We start from the raw sequence: 16,482 nt of genomic DNA on the forward strand, positions 1-16,482 counted from the left end.
AGTAATCTTTCATATGAAGACGGGGGCCGCAAATCATCATCCTGCGGGCCGCAGATGGCCCGCGGGCCGTGAGTTTGAGACCCCTGCAGTAAACACTGGTTGTCTTTTAGCGGTTGTTTCACCTAACAACCACTAGAGGGCACTGAGTATAAGTACTTGCTACGGACAGCAGCAGAAGAAGTGTCCAAAACAAACATGGAAGATTGGCAAAATCTGATTGTTTTCCTCTTAAACTTCGATATTTTTCTTATACAGATGAAAATATTTGTATTATTGTATTTATTTATTTTTTAGCTACGCTGGGCTTGGCGGATTTGTTCTAAAACGTCAGATTTTTCACCTAAAAGTGCGACTTATAATCCAGAGCGATTTATATATGGTTTTCTTCTTCTTGATTAAACATTTTTTGCTCTTTCAATTTATACTCTGGTTTTTAAAGCTCTGGCTGCCACCCTGGGTGCCGTACCGTTCCTGGGGACGTACTGGGCGGCCGTGCCGGCTGTATGCGACCTGTGGTTGGCGCAGGGTGAGGGCGTCAAGGCCGTGCTGCTCCTGATCTGCCACCTTCTCCCGACGTATTTCGTAGACACGGCCATCTACTCGGACATATCAGGGTATGGGATCAGAACTTGAATAACGAGCTGAGGCTTGATAAACAGAGTTTTTTCTTTTAAAGGGGCGGACATCCTTACTTGACGGGTCTGGCGGTAGCAGGTGGGGCGTACTATCTAGGTCTGGAAGGGGCTATAATTGGGCCCATCCTCCTCTGCATCTTGGTGGTGGCGGCGAACATCTACAGCGCCATGTTGATGAGCCCCAGCTCTGCGCTTCCCACGCCAGTGCAGCCCCACTGGCCCATCCACCCTATGAGGTAAACTGGTGACCCTTGTTGTATGATTTACTGTAACTTTTCAACGGTTAACGTTCGTTCTTGTCTGTGCCAGGGCTTATGCAGAGTCCACCCCTTCTGTCCCGAAGACCAGCGAGTGATTCCAACTCTTCCGGGTGATCGCTCCGGATTATCGCCTGGCTCTGCACGCCCAATGGGGACCAAGCGTAACCATTCATCAAAACTCTTACTTCCCTCAGGCATCCCGATCTTCCACCCGGACCAATGACAGCTCATGATGTTCGTCGTATTGTACAGACACTAAGAGTGCCTAAAGTTATTTTTAATACTGAGAAATGCTTACAAGTCTTTTTAGTAAACCAGAAGAGGATATATTTTCTATACCGAGGCTCCGGTCTCAAGCTACTGTTGAAATCTCCCACCTCTCCTCACAGGAAAGATCTGTCTGTACGGTTGAGTTACCACAGTGGAGCTTTCGTTTTGACGAGCTCCGAACCAGAGACTGATGGGATTTTTGATGGACGTGCGTGCATTCAGGAAGTGAGCCAAGGGGGTTTACAGGAAAAGCCCGTTTTAACTCTTTATTTATTCATTTTCTTCATTCGGAGAGCACTTAACCGATGTGGCAGGGCTAAAAGCACTTCCAGACGCAGCAGCACCTCGGGTTCCGTCAGGTTCAACTGGTTGAGCACTTTTAGGTTTGGATGACGGTGTGATGCGCTTTAACGATGTCTGTACATTGACTATTCACCTCATCCACTCTTGCACCGCAAAACCTCAACCTTCTTAAAAAAAAAAAACAAAAAAAAAAACTAATGTAAGCACTTTTAATACTTTATTTATTTATTTTAAAAGTGCGTAAAGCTTTATTGAATCGGATGCAGATATGTGTACAGAAGATCGATTATTAGCCACCATGTTGGCTACCTGAGAATGTTTCGGTTGTTTGAACAGTTTGTCGGAAAAGTTTTTTTTTTTTTAAGTTTCTGAAAATGCACTGAATAAAAGATGACTAAAAAAACATTTTGTTTTGCAGCTTTTCTTGTAACTCTGAAATAAGACTTTTTCAAATGTATTGATAATGAGTTAAACTTAGAATATAATCTGTGTGTGAGGACTGAGTCAGGCTGTCATCTGCTCTGCAAAGGCCTGACAGATTTTCAATGTGTCAGTGAAGCCCAGACAGATGGACAGAGGGGGGGAAAAAATCCAACCCATGAAGCGGTCTCCTCCAGAGCGGCTGCTGGTGAAGTCAACTATGAGCAAAACACGCTGATCAAACCCCTGAAGTCGTGCTCTCAAGTCAAGAGGAAGTTGAGCTACCTCATGAGAACTATATTTTCAAAGAAAAAAAATTAAAGCTTTTAAGCAAAAATACATAATTTGTCACAAGTTATCAAATCATAAAGTGAATGATCCAATCCTGGGAAAGTGTTTCAATTATATTTATAAAGGAGTAAAGATATTTTACACTCTGCTTTTTAACATAAATTGAGGCATGGATACCTTTCTTTATATTTTTTTAAATCTTTACTATTTAAAAAAATATCTTCAAAAACTTAATACATGTTTAGCTTTTAACAATTCCACAAAAAAAAAAAAAAAAATGAGTTAATGTTTCTTTCTTTTTACCCCGGGTGAGGAATACAATCTGTGGTTTCAACATGTGCTCCACCATTTGGTTGACCAGGGAGTTCAAGGGTTAAAAAGCGTCCACTTCTTTAATCTCTTTACACCGATTGAAACAAATATGAATCGAACCACTTCTGCTCTAAAATGACCTTCATTTACCTGAAATCGGGCTGCACGGTGGCGCAAGTGGTTAGCGCTCTCGCCTCACAGCGAGAAGGCCCCGGTTCGAATCCCGGCTGGGACCTTTCTGTGTGGAGTTTGCTTGTTCTCCCCGTGCATGCGTGGGTTTTCACCGGGGACTCTGGCTTCCTCCCACCGTCCAAAAACATGCTTCATAGGTTGATTGGTGACTCTAAATTGCCCCTTGGTGTGAATGTGAGAGTGAATGGGTGTGTGATTGAGGCCCTGTGACAGACTGGCGACCTGTCCAGGGTGTACCCCGCCTTCGCCCTTCAGTAGCCGGGATAGGCTCCGGCACCCCCGCGACCCCGAAAGGGACAAAGCGGTCAAGAAGATGGATGGATGGATGGATTTACCTGAAATCAAAAACACAAGGGAATTTTTTAATTTTTGATTGCTGGAAATAAAAATTCAGGCGTCAAAGGGTTAAAATTTTCAGAGAAAATAGTTTAAAATAATTAAAAAAAGAAACACCCTTAAATTTTCTTTATGGCAACAAAAATGATATATTTACAGTACCTACCTGGTCAAAAATGTGTCTTTTTAAAACCCTTTCCTATAAAAATAACCCAAATCAGAAGTTCTTCAAAGACCAAACCACTTAGCTTTTTCTTTCTAATTTCTTCTGGAATTGTGAAAAATGTAAGCAAATTTTCTAAAGTAAATCACAGTGTTTTAAGCACCTTTATTTTTCTTTAGCTTTAATTTGTTTCAAGTTTGCCTCTCAGCTTTGGATCATTCACACGAAGACATGCAATGTGCAGCTAACTAAATGATTCAGATTAACAGGGAGGCATCCAGCAGATTAGAAGGGAGCAGTAAATTAACGAACTTGATTGCTCGGGGAGTTAAATTCATCTTCGCTCCATCGTAACATCAAAGACATTTCAGGTTTTTCTGCCCGAGTTTTATCCGTTAATCTTCAATGAGGGGAAAGATTTGCTTCTTTCAGGGAGGAATAGAATGAACGTTTGAGCAAAAACTGATCATTTTCACAGAAATAAGGATTTACATTTGACTTTCCAGACTAATTTAGAGAAGAAGTTCAGGCAAAAGGTCTTCACATGGTCTCCATTTTTGGTCTTTCCCCGAGAGAGAAAAAAACCATCAAAATGATTCTGCAGACACGATGCGTCACGTCGTCACTGCAGACAGATGGCTTAGAGAAAAAAGAAAAAGCTGCGGAGGCGCCCACATGTTTTGCATGTATATGTGAAACCCTGTTGTCCAATATGTCTTCCTGATGGACCATGTTGGAGCTAATACTGATGAATAATTCATCCGATCAAGAAAAAGACTTTCAGCCATTTACTCCGCACAGAACACTTACTCAGTGTGCAGCCACACTCTATTACCTTCACACCGGACTGTCATGTTTATTAATAGGACACAGAAGCGTCCCAAAAGACTTATCTCATTTCAGCTCAGTGTCGTGGCTGTTCCTCGCCGTGGAGATGGAAGCGAGGGTCATCTATCAGAGAGCAGCTCACACAGTTCACGCGTGGTGACCTTGTGGTTTCCGTATTGTGACACGGAGCTCTTTTTTTTTTGGAAGAGGTCAAGCTGTAGACCTCATGTTAAAGAGCACATAATGTTCTGAAGAAATTTATCAACACAAGAATTATAATAGGAGTTTTGGCTTTTTAAAGACAACAAATGACAAAATTATGCTAACTGGATCCAAACTTTTTGGAGTCAAAAGGAGTTTTCTGGTTATCCTTCACAATCTAAAGGAGGAAACCAAAAAAAACACTTTAGCACACCTACTGGAGCGTCAGGTTACAAAGGGAAACAAGACGAAGACGTTTGATGGTGATAAAAGTGAAGTTCTGAGCAGATTCACTCCAAACATAATCAGGAAGAAAAAAGAAGAAGAGACTGTGTTACGTTCAGAAATCAAAACGCTACTCCACATCTTCTGTAAACCTTGTAGCTTTTATTTTTCTACATTTGGATTCGCTCATTGTGGAAGCCAGAACATGCCAGATAGGTTCAAACAACCCCGCGGCTCCCCACATCAGAGCAGGAGCACGCTCCGTCCGTGTCCGAGTCAAAACCGGGTTTCACTCGGACGAGACAGACCTGTTCTCCATCGGTGCCTCGTCCGCCGCGAAAGACGGGCCCCACATCCACATGAAAAGCCGTCCTCCACTGGAGGAGGCTGAAATGTTTCAGACCTTAATGACTGCACTCTTCTTGTGCTCTGACAAAAGTGACACACACACACCAAAAATAAAAAATAAAATAAAAAAATGAAATGAGAAGGAGTTCTGTTGATGCTCAAATGACTGCAGGCATGCTAAAAAAAATAAGAAAAAGATATGCAGCTACTAGGATATGTAATCTCAAGATGCTGTATTGTATCTCCCTCAGGCTCCACAGTTATTGTTTGGTTTCTGATTATTTACCCAAAACATCCGAGTTACTTTGACATCCGAAGACAGTAACTGTTTTTGTGCCGCAGATATATTTATGATTACAAATTTCCGGTGGAAGATAACGTCTGTTTTTGTTCAGCAGCGGAAGCAGAGATACGTGGATCTTCTGCCAGTTTAGTCTACAAGCTCCAAAATCTGATGAATGAGGAGGATGACTTGTTAAAAAAAAAAAAAAACACACACACATTCAAACCTGGGTACATCCACACACACTCCACTGGAGGAGCCCTTTCCTTGAAAGAGGTCACAGAGAAGACAATGTGCTGAAAAGAAAAATAAAATATGAACCATGTTAGCTCTTTTCCAATAAGAATCCAGCGACCGTGACCTCTGGGTGTGTTGTTAAACATCTTTAAAGACGACAGAGACGGACGATCTAAGAGTACAGTAGAAACAGACAAGCCATGTAAAAAACTGGACATAGAAATCTCAAGATAGCACAAACATCATATTTCTATATCTCTAGATGGCTGCTGATGGCAGACACCATGTCTTTAGTTTTTTTTTTTTTTTTTTTAAACGGGCTCTCCCCTTTTGGAAAATCCACAGTGTGGAGGTTTCGATCAATGAGATGCCGCCGAGTAACACCAGAGGGAGACAGACGCTGCTGCAAAGACCGTAGGAGGGGCTCTGACACACATGTGCACGCACGCTTTATCATAGCGCATTACAAAATTAAATAAAAAAACAAAAGAAGAAGAAGTCAACAAGGAATTCAGTCCCCTCTTCAAGGCATACATTCATCTCGGAGCACAGGGTCCTAAAACACACAGGGTTAAGTGCACACACTCTGATCGGAGGCAGTCAGTAAACGTTAGGTAATGAGCTGAGGGCTGGACCGCTTTCTGTCAGGGAAGATGTGAGAGCAGATCCTCCACTCCAGCGTTCAGTCTCGTTCTTATGCACAGGAGTCCCTAGCTCTCTGCGGTTGATATCTCATAAAAAAAACAAAAACAAAAAGTAAGAAGTGTAAAACAGCTCTTTAGAGGGAGTCTTTCCTCTCTGTTCACTCTGAGGAGGTTTGAACACACACCTCTCCCTGATTTCTGGCAGAGGTAGTACCATCCAATCCATCCTCCTCTCCTCCTGGATCCCTTCGTGGGAAGTCTCTTTATTCCTGGGGCCAGAACTCAGTAAACGCGGCCGTTCCTGTGGTGGTTTCTGTCCGGGCCGCGGCGTGTGGGTTCGACAGGGTGTGCAGCGCGGTCAGAAGACCTCTGGTAGCGTGACGTTGCGGAGCAGCCACTGTTGGGAGCGCGTGTGCGTGCAGTCTCTGACGCTGGGCACCTGGCTGTCCTCCTCGCTGGCTTTGTCCAGACACTGGTTACTGTTGACGTGGACCAGAGTCAGCTTCTGCGCCGCGGAAACACAGGGAACGACAGAAGTCATCAGTCAGCAGGAGTTCATTAATACATGTGGATTCAAACAAGACGCAGACTCCCTCATGGGTTTTTTTTTTTGGTACACTGCAGCTCGGGTTGCTATAAGTGTTGATATAATCCGGCCCACTCACCACAGGATCGTACTCCCAGAGCTGGTTGCCTTTAAGGTGATGGCACTTGAGCATCATGACAGGTCCGTTCAGCTTGGACACATCTAAACACAAGTCGTCTGTCCTGATTTCCTTGTTAGCCGTGTAGGAGAAAACCTGCACATTACATAACAAGCATTTGTTTTTAGAATAAAATCCATAACAGCATTCTTCTTAGCAGAGCAGCATTTTCTGTCTGACATGCTCCACTTTAAAAAGCATCTTTCAGATATTAACATGTTTGAGAACCACTTTCTCTCCTCCTGTGTTACCTGGTTGCCTCCCATGCCGTGGCAGTTGAAAATGCCAACCTTCTCATTTTCCTTGCGGGCCATGTTGTCCAGACACTGGTTTGTCTCCACGTTACGGATCTGAACCAAATCAACATGTCACGGTGAGAAATGTGCGCAGAATGACTAATGTGCTCCTGTGTTTGTGTGTGTGTACCTCTCCTAGGGAGTAGTAGTGCCTCGGGATCTGGGAATCGGGATAGATGTTCTCCAAGTACCAGCTGAAGGGTTTGCACTGAAGTTTGTGTCTCAAAGATGTGCGAGTGGAAATGTCACCGTAGTCCACCTTGGTCACACCTGGAGACACAGACATAAACATGACTTGTATCTCTCTAGTTTTTGAAGTATGAGCTGGCTCTGTTTGTACAACACAAACCCAAGGCTTACACTCCGTCTTTGTCTCAGTTTACACTGCAATGCACAATGAGACATGAGCGGATGAAGATATGAGGTCAGCCTGAGCACAATGGGGGCAAAGCTGAACAGAACCAGCTGGATGAAGGTCAGAAAAGTGGAAGGTGAACATGCGGGGAAAGGTTACTGTGTTTCCTTTAAAGACCCACTCCAATGAAAATTGTATTTTTGCTGTTTTTAACATGTTCTTGTAGCATTTTTCTCATGATGGAGGACAAATACAGGTCACACTTTAAAATTACTACAAACTATGAAACAACTCCCACTTTATTAATCATTAGCAAGCAGCTTATATGTGTTGTTATTAACACTTTATTCATGATCAAATGATTACTATAAATTGTTTATTAATGGTGTGTTAAGACTTTTTTATTGGCATATAGAACAATTTAAGATTAAAACTGCATTTCTGAGTATTTCTTTATACAAATTCTGTTGGATGTGAAGCAGATGAAAACTGGCAGTTTGAAAAAGCTTAAGTTTGTGATGCAGCAACGGCCACAAAGTCTCCCTGCTCCACTCCAATACAGATACATCCACTTGCAGATAAATAGATCCATTAACGTCTTCATTTTAGTCATCTGAGCTGCCATCTTGTTCAAAACTGTACGTCTGCACAGCTCCGATTTTGTTATATATATATTTTTTGCTAAGCTAATGTTAGCTTGGGCTTGTGAGGGGCTATGAGCTAACAGGAGAGAGTGTAAACAAAGGGGCGATGGGAAAATTAGTGGAGCAAAATTCAACGCCAACAGTCCCACCCTCAACTCAAAGGGCTGATTTCTAATGCTGAAAATATGTCTTAAAAATGACACAAACTATTTGATTTGGCTAAAAAGCTGCATCAGGAATGTTTTTAAAACATGAAAATACAGCTATGGTGGGGCTTATTTGCAGAAGAGCAGTTATCAGCGGTGTAAAACTGTCTCATGAATATGGGTCTGTAGATATGAGGAAGATTTTTTGGGAGATTACAGTTGAGTAAAATTCTTATCACATCCAAAAACATGCGAGGTTTGGCATAAAAAAAGTTGCAGTAAAAACAAAGACACATTTCTTTGTTTCATCTACTTTGACGAAACTATGTAAGATCATATTCCTTCTTTGTTGCTCTTTGGACTGGAAACTACATTCAAAAGCAGCAGCACAAGTGAAAGTCTTTTTAAACTATTGCTAAGATACAGAACAATCAACATCTAAACTAATGAATCGACAAGTTCTATGATTGGCTCCTTGTGTTAGTGATTCTGGCTCCACACACGAGTAGAGTGTCAGCTCTGAGCATGTCAGGTCACGTTCACCTTTCATGTTGTGGTGTGCACCATGATGGAGTGTCATGCTACATGCAGGAAATTGAGCAGTACATCCTGTGTTGGGTAATGCATGAGGTCAGAGTTTTCAGACTCCAGCATGTCACACTGCTACAGCTACTTTTTTTTTCTTACTAAAATGCCATGATTCCATGGAACATACAAAACAGCTTAAAATACTCATTTAAAATTTTTTTTTTTACCATTCTTGAGGAGCTGTTGTGATACAGAACTTCTTGGCTACAAAGGATTTGTTGTGTCTACAATAACAGTCATTGAGATGACGCTGCAGGACAGAATAATTGACTTGTTTTTCTTTCATTCCACGAAGAAAAAAAACATTTTGGTAACAAATGTTGTTTTCGTGCTTTCGTGATTGCAGAGAAAACTCTGGAGATGGAAAACTTTCAGTTTAACTCGACCTCAAATGTATAATTTCTTAAAAGAATCAAGCGTTAACAAAAACAGATTGTTGGTGTGATTTTAGGCCTGATACGGGTGCTTTTTCTGACATAAAAATAGACAAATCTGAATTTCAATAAGCTTTTTTCCATTTTGTTTTGGTGCATTGTAATCTTACAAACACAAATTGATTCACCTTAAAAAAGGGAAACACAAATAAATGGACAAAAACTGAGTAATAGAGCAGTATTTTGATCATCAAACCATATCTGGAATATTTGTTCCCACAGCTGGGTTTTATTTTTATTTATGCACTAACTACTGCAGAATCCCACTGTCCATAAAGGGAACACCTCCACCTCCACACAAAACACACACACAGCTTCTCTGGGCTGTCCAGCTTACCAGGAGAGATGATGTAGAAGAAGTTTTTAAATTCATCCATCCACACTTCGGCCAAACGCCGGTTGTTTTTGTTGATGATCTGCCCCGTTCCTCCAGGAAACGTGTAGGGTGTTGCCTTTCTGAACACGTGACCCACATGAGAGCAGGTGACGATCTCCAGGGTCCCCCCACACTGCCAGATCTGCAAAGGGAAGAAGAAAAAAGCCTTGTCAACACGGAGAGTAAAACACCTCGTGGAAGGAGACATACTTGAAGACCTGATGGGTGAATGAGTAAAAGGCTGCCAGCAGACAGCTGTGTTGTGACAGCCTGAAAGAGTTTGATGAAGAGCCAGTCAAGCAAGATGACGCCCGACAAAAGTATTAGTCAAGACAACAATTTAGTCAGCCTTGAAGTGCTACATCTGCGAGGGTGTGTTTGTGTGTGTACTTTTGTTGAAGCGAGCAGATACTCCTGACCGCCTGCCACTGCACGGAAGATTAGAGTCACGCCAATTGGCTGTGTTCACTCACTCTGAAAGAGATTTCCAGGTTCTCTCCACCCCAGATGTCCATGCCTGCGTCATAAGTGCCGATCTCCTGGAAATAATCTCTGTCTATAGAGAACAAGCCTCCTGCCATGGTGGGAGTCCTGCAGACACAAGCAAAAATAAAGACCAAGCCTGGTTAGTGCCACTTCATTTGCCAGCTGCCAATTTTCTAAAAGGTCACATAGCATCAACTGATCCCATTAAAATTTGAAGTCTCAAGCATTTTCTTGCTTTTTTTTTATCTCTCAGTTTAGATTTCTGTTACCATGATGAACCTAAGAGTTTTATGTCCTAAGAAAGTCTTCTCCTCTTTAAGAACAACCAATATTTCTCCTGCCGGCTTTCATCTTACTCTACTGTCTAATCCAGAAACAGTATAATTAAATGACTGAGGGAGAAAAAAGCATATTAAATAGCTAAAAAAAACAAACCACAACTTGTTGAGAGAAATGTAGACACACTTGCATATATCAACTAAAGATCCTGTACTAAACAAGCGTTTTGTTTTGCTGTCACTTTTAAGTTCTTTTAAGGCTCCAGCTTACAATTAAACCACTGTTTTTACGAAATTCAAACAACACCCACTAATTCAAAGACAAGCTTTGATCCTGATTAAAGCCATTTATCCAAGTAGAGGCTGTCACAGAAACAAAAGCAGCCTCACAGCCTTGTGTGTTTAGCAAATCACTGATGCACAAAACCCCTGCTTTTTACAGAAAAGAAAGAAAAAAAACTTCACACTAGAAATAAATACGCAACTGTGAAAGTGCATTAAATGGTACTGAATTCTGCTTTTTTATGGATAATTTCTAAGATCAAGTGGAAACATTGTCTAAAACAAAAGACTAGTTCATGCAAAAAAAAAAGAGTCTAGACAGTGTGACATTACAGTAAATGATAAAGTAGATAAGCTCATAATAATCACTTTATTTGCTCAGGTTTCCTGCTCTGAGGCAACGTGGAAGTATGTCATAATGAAAGCAAAACTCTGCTTTTTCCCAGGGAACATCATAACCTGGCTGCTTCTAGTAAGTTCTCATGATAAATCCTACATTTGTGCCACTCATAGATAAGCAACTTTTTGACTGAAACTAAAGAGGGTTTGGGAAACGTATATAAGCAATTGTGTTTAACAGGTTAAGATAATCCTATAATAAATTAGCTACAGTAAATTGTAACTCATCTTCGTGAAAGATTTTGTCATGCTTGAATATTTTTACACAGTTTTTGTAATAGTAGAACTTCTGGTATTTGGATCCTCCTGTACTTTAATGGGTTTTAGAGTTTTATTTTTTAAATCCTGCTGAAGGAAAACAGATCTTTTCCACGTTGAGATTCTAAAATCCCTCTTGGGAATATAATAGTTTTCCTTTAAAAGATTTGAATAAAGTCGAAACTAAAAGCTCACAGAGAGAGCTTTTTTGGACTTAAAGGAAACTCATCCTGATGGTAACGTTTTGTAGAGTTATTATCTTGCTCTAATGTTATATAAGGACTTTAAACCCACTCTGAAGGGCAAAAACAAAGATCCACTTTTCTGACTTTGCAGCAGTCCCCACCCCCCCGCCCCTATACAGCCCTGAAATGACCTTGCTTTGGTTTGGCACGTTTTCTTCTGGGAGAACATTCATTACTCTTGATGACCTGGATATTTAGAAAGTGATGGATCAAGTGGGCTCCAGGCGATGGTAATGAGGGTGTGAGGGGGGGTTGCACAGTTCAAAAGTTAGTGGTCTTTGCATTTATTGTGTATGATGAGCTATTTGGAGATTGATTATTATTTTTTGTAGTCAACAAGATGTTAAGGAAATTTATTTTTTGCTGTAAAGCTTGACATAGTTTTTTCTGAGTTTTTAAACTGGGCAGCAGTGGATGCAGTTGGTTTTTTCCAGGCAGAATAACCTTGTGGTAATGTGTATGATTAGCCACAGGTATTAAGGTAAAACTAATTTTTTTGTATTCTTGCAGTGCTTTATAAAGAAAAAAATGAAAAAAAGGCTTAATAGTATATGATCTTAAAATAGTATTGCATGAGGTGTTTCAGACTATCTTAAAAAATTAAGGTGGTGTTAATGTTCTAAAATTTCAGATTATTGGCTTATTTTGGGCAAAAATATATTCCTCTACCACAAAAGAGGATTTAATAATTACTCTTTTAAATCTTAATATCTATAAATATCTATAAACAATCAGTGATAACTGTTCATTTATTCTTTTCTTCAGTACTGAACCCTCCATAAAAATGCAGTCAGAATCCAACTTTTTGCACCAGTCTCTGATTTGATGGGAAAAAAATACTTGTAAAATGGAAGGTATTTTTAAAAATGAGTGTAACTAAATCCAGTAGAATAATGGTTGCTGCTTTCAAGTCACCAAATACCAAAAATGTTATTTTGGTGCTTACTTTAATTCATTCAATTTACCTTGTTTTGAAAAACCAACAAAGTAGCTACACTTCTCCGTTTTCTTACTACTGTGAAACTGCAGAGCCTCTTTTCAAGAGTAATTTCATTGCCTCAAATTACAAACCGTTTACATTTTTTTAGTCCACTTTACAATACACCCTCAGGAAAAATCCGTCAAGTGGAACTGTGAAAAACAACCAACAACAGGGTGCAGGGTGTTAAATGAAATATACGACATCAATGTGTGACCTTGAATGGTAGTGCTAAGCGTGCTTAAAAACAAGAACAGGAAGAACAGATGATAGACAGAAATTGATGGGTTTTCTTGTTGTTTAGGAACTAAAGCCTTGAAAACCTTAAAGAATATGAACATTAAAGAATTAAAAAAAAATTCTGTTATTTCTGCTGGTCAAACATGGTTTAGTCAATAAATTATGACTTCCCTGTTTATATGTGACAAATTCAGACATATTGTAAAATAAATCTGTTTTCATGTTCATCTATTCACAATAGCTACAAGCAGTACTTAGGATTTCATTTTTAAGTGGTTTACAGAGTTAGTGCATGACCATGAGAGTCTGGTTATACTATTAAAATCCCTCAGTCTGGCTCTTGGGGCGAATTTTTCTTTCATGTGACCCAACAAAGACATTAGTGTCAGCATCTTAGCCCTAGCAGAGATGAAACTCTCCCGATCGCAGCTTAAGGTTGCTAGTGAGGGATGAGACAAACCTGACAGGGAGTGTGCGGTCTCCTTTACGGCGGTCCATCTCTCTCTGAGGCACAGGATACCAGCGGAAGTTGAGTTTCCAGTTGAAGCCTCCGTACGTCATGTCAGATCCCGCCATGTACTCAAACGTATCGTCACTGATTACGTCGATGATGGGACACACCACTGTCCTCCTGTGTTCAGGCACACGACCACAATCAACATGCATGTGACTGCAAATGTGGCTTTGTTTCTAAAGCTTAGATGCTAATCAACAACATTAATTGTTAACCAGCAACATGTGGCAACAATAAAGACTTCAAGTGAGTTTTTATGAGCTACTACTCCTTAATAAAGCAAAAGAATGTTTTCATGAGATAAGCAACAGACAGTGATTAATTAAACATTGAAGAAACATAGGGGCGAGCCCCCCCCAAGGCTCAACAGTGTGCTGTACTTCTGCGTACTTGTCTTGTTTGATGCGAGTTAGCAGAGGCTCCAGCCACCCCATGGTGCATTCACAATGAGCATCCAGAAAGGTTATGACCTAGAAACACGGAAAGAAAACATTAGGCAAATCCAGCCTGCTTAACACCCGCAGCTGATGTCATATATGTGCAAGCGCGCACACACTTGGCCAGTGGAGATGGATGCTCCCTTGAGGCGAGCGCGGATGAGTCCGGATCGCTGCTCCATCCTCACCACTCTGACAGGAACTTCTAACCTTCTGACATACTGCTCCAACGGGCGTTTCAGAAAGTCTGACACACGGGAAACACATTTAAAACTGATTAGTCGCACACACCAAAAGATGAATTACACAGGTTCTTTTTTTTCATGAGTGTCTGGGCCTTTTGCACACACAGCATCCAACGTGAACTCCCATAAGGTGAGGTCGTGCTGCCTCGCGATGACTGGTAGGGGGTGGTTGAGGGTAATAACCCAATGTAATCCCAGCGGCTGGCAAATTAAAGACCTAATCTCCCCCAAACAGGGATTACCAGCATTGCAGAGGGTGGAGCAGCACACACAGCGCTTGGACTGAACATGTTTGTGCTGACTTGTCTTTGGGCACCAACGCAGTCAAACTCACACACACAAATTGCACTGGGCAATCCAGTAAAATCCCACAGCAGATCTCAAAATATAGGTTAAACCTCAAACAAGAGGCAATGACGGAATTATCTGCAGAGTGTGTATTCATATTGGTGTGTGGTGTTGGGGCTGTGTACCTCTCTCGCTGGCATCGTCTACAAGGACAATCTCTTCCAGCAGCGAGCGCGGTGAACGGTCAATAACGGAGTGGACGGTTCGCAGCAGTGTGCTCCAAGCCTCGTTATGAAAGACAATCACCACACTGGTGCGGGGAAGATCATCAGGGTATAGCTTGTTCTTGCACCTATAAAAAACAGGGAAAAAAAACACGAGTAAACACTGCTTCTGTGGACCCATCCAGAGGCTCTTCAGACATCCAATTTAGAGAGCTGTAGCTGGAGAGGGTCAACAAAGGTTGCAGTCCAAGCAATTATGTTTCTACACCCAATTTTCGAGTGTAAAACCTCACTGCAATTACAGCCGAATGCACAGATAAAAAAAAATAAAAATAAAGAAATTAATTTCCCAAAAGCTGACCAAACTACAGTTATTCCCAAACAAAAGCCTGTCTAAATCAATGATTTACTCTATGAAAGCTGCAGCTTCTGCCCTGTCTGACAGACAGTGATGTGGACCGTCAACTGCGCTGAAGTGGCAGAACGTTTTCCTGGATTTGACAGCTACAGCATAATACTGTTGGACGCAATAAAACTCAGACAAACAAGAAGGCCAAGCCTGTCATTAATCCACTCCTTCAGCATGTTGAAGCAATATTTCCAAAGAATCCTAACCAACCGCTGCTATGTGATACATCGCAATGAAAGCCTTTCTAATCGGAATGTTTACTGAAGCGTGATTTGGGGTGAATCACGTTTGACTTTTTAAAAGCTCTGGCTTTAAACTTTTAACTGAACTAACCTGTAATATGTGATCTATGAGTTTAAAAAAATATATATCATATATATATATATATATATATAAATATATCCACACAAATGCATGAGATAAGTGACCCCTGTCTGAATGATTTATTGTGTTTTATACAGACATTTCTAAGAAGTAACAGCATTTTATTTGGTGCTGATATATAAAAAAAGTGTTATAAAAATTCAAACTAACTAATAATTATTTGGATTTAATAAAACTTATTTTAAAAAAAAGGCAAAAGCATGAAATAAGCAGAAAAAGTTTGTGCAATCTTACATGAAATGATCTATTTCTGATGTGTTTGGGTTCTTTTTTTGCACAGACAAACTCTACTTAGTAGTTCATTCATCAACCAAAGACAGAGCTGATACCATACTGTGATTTCCTTCCTCTGACAAATTTAACTTGCAGCAGCCAAATGGAATATGATAGCCCCAGATCAATCCTTCAAACTCCCCCTCTTCGTCAGGATCACCCAGAGAACTGGAGAGCTTTGTTTGCCTCTGTTGCTGATTAGGACAAACGGAAAGCAACAGAGACAGAGGTCAAGTATACACTAATTCTGAGTGTGTCCTCTGGAGTATGATATATATTGCTGAAATTCTCAGGCATGACAAGTGTGAGTTATAATGCTCTACAAAATAAGAGCGCAAAGGAGGATCTGCTGTGTAAATAGAGAGAACTTTTAAAATGTCATCATTTCCTGTAGCCATGTTTACCTAAGTTTTTTTTGGTGTGTATTAGATCACTAATGTTTTCATGCATGCATGCATGTTCAGACCCTGTGTTGCAGATTTAAAGAACAAGTTTTTGCTGTATTGCTGTGTTTCTCAACATACAGGGTCCTGGAATGCCTTTTGGCAGCAGCAAAGCGTGATAATGACTTTGAGGTTCCCACAGCGGATTGTGAGAATATTTACGATGGGTGTTCAAACTGCTTCGAATTAAAACAGCGTCACTATTACGACACCAGACAGCACTCGAGCCAAATAGCAAAAAAAAGGAGAAAACATCAACTCCTCCTCTGAAAGGAGTGGTCTTGGAAAATATTCTCTTATGCTGCAAATCCACCCAGCCACATGTGCAAACACATATATTCACACACACACATACAATGACCTCATACAGGTTAGTTTCATTATGTCTGCTGATTCTTACAAAGAAAAAAATCATTTAGATACAAGACCCTCATGTGAAACAAGCACAGAGGTATGCATGCTCATACACGCACATTTTGTTGACTCTGTCTTATCTCTTAATTGGAAAGGCAGATAGACAGGGGGTGGGTTGGGTGAAAACATACCTAGTAATCAACTCACTCGAAGACTGAAACCCATTTCACGGATCAATGTGTTTTCTTTTTTT

General features: G+C 40.8%; 2 protein-coding genes across 3 annotated transcripts in view; one reads left to right on the top strand and one right to left on the bottom strand.

The window, feature by feature from the left end:
* tmem245 (transmembrane protein 245) overlaps positions 1-2,457 on the top strand; it is a 10,812-nt gene extending 8,355 nt beyond the window's left edge. For both annotated transcript variants that reach the window (XM_024267192.2, XM_024267194.2), the window contains 3 exons: positions 440-614; positions 677-871; positions 945-2,457. In XM_024267192.2, coding sequence (XP_024122960.1) covers positions 440-614; positions 677-871; positions 945-990 — 416 coding nt within the window. In that variant the 3' untranslated portion in view covers positions 991-2,457. The remainder of the gene's footprint in view (positions 1-439; positions 615-676; positions 872-944) is intronic.
* A 2,101-nt stretch (positions 2,458-4,558) lies between these two features.
* galnt1 (UDP-N-acetyl-alpha-D-galactosamine:polypeptide N-acetylgalactosaminyltransferase 1) overlaps positions 4,559-16,482 on the bottom strand; it is a 40,656-nt gene continuing 28,732 nt past the window's right edge. Inside the window, exons 5-14 of the mRNA XM_024267195.2 lie at positions 14,328-14,494; positions 13,729-13,856; positions 13,563-13,642; positions 13,119-13,289; positions 9,965-10,082; positions 9,453-9,633; positions 7,079-7,218; positions 6,904-7,002; positions 6,614-6,748; positions 4,559-6,453 (exon numbers count right to left, since the gene is read on the bottom strand). Coding sequence (XP_024122963.1) covers positions 6,307-6,453; positions 6,614-6,748; positions 6,904-7,002; positions 7,079-7,218; positions 9,453-9,633; positions 9,965-10,082; positions 13,119-13,289; positions 13,563-13,642; positions 13,729-13,856; positions 14,328-14,494 — 1,366 coding nt within the window. The 3' untranslated portion in view covers positions 4,559-6,306. The remainder of the gene's footprint in view (positions 6,454-6,613; positions 6,749-6,903; positions 7,003-7,078; positions 7,219-9,452; positions 9,634-9,964; positions 10,083-13,118; positions 13,290-13,562; positions 13,643-13,728; positions 13,857-14,327; positions 14,495-16,482) is intronic.

Source organism: Oryzias melastigma, linkage group LG16 (assembly GCF_002922805.2).
Source record: "Oryzias melastigma strain HK-1 linkage group LG16, ASM292280v2, whole genome shotgun sequence".
Classification (NCBI taxonomy): domain Eukaryota; kingdom Metazoa; phylum Chordata; class Actinopteri; order Beloniformes; family Adrianichthyidae; genus Oryzias; species Oryzias melastigma.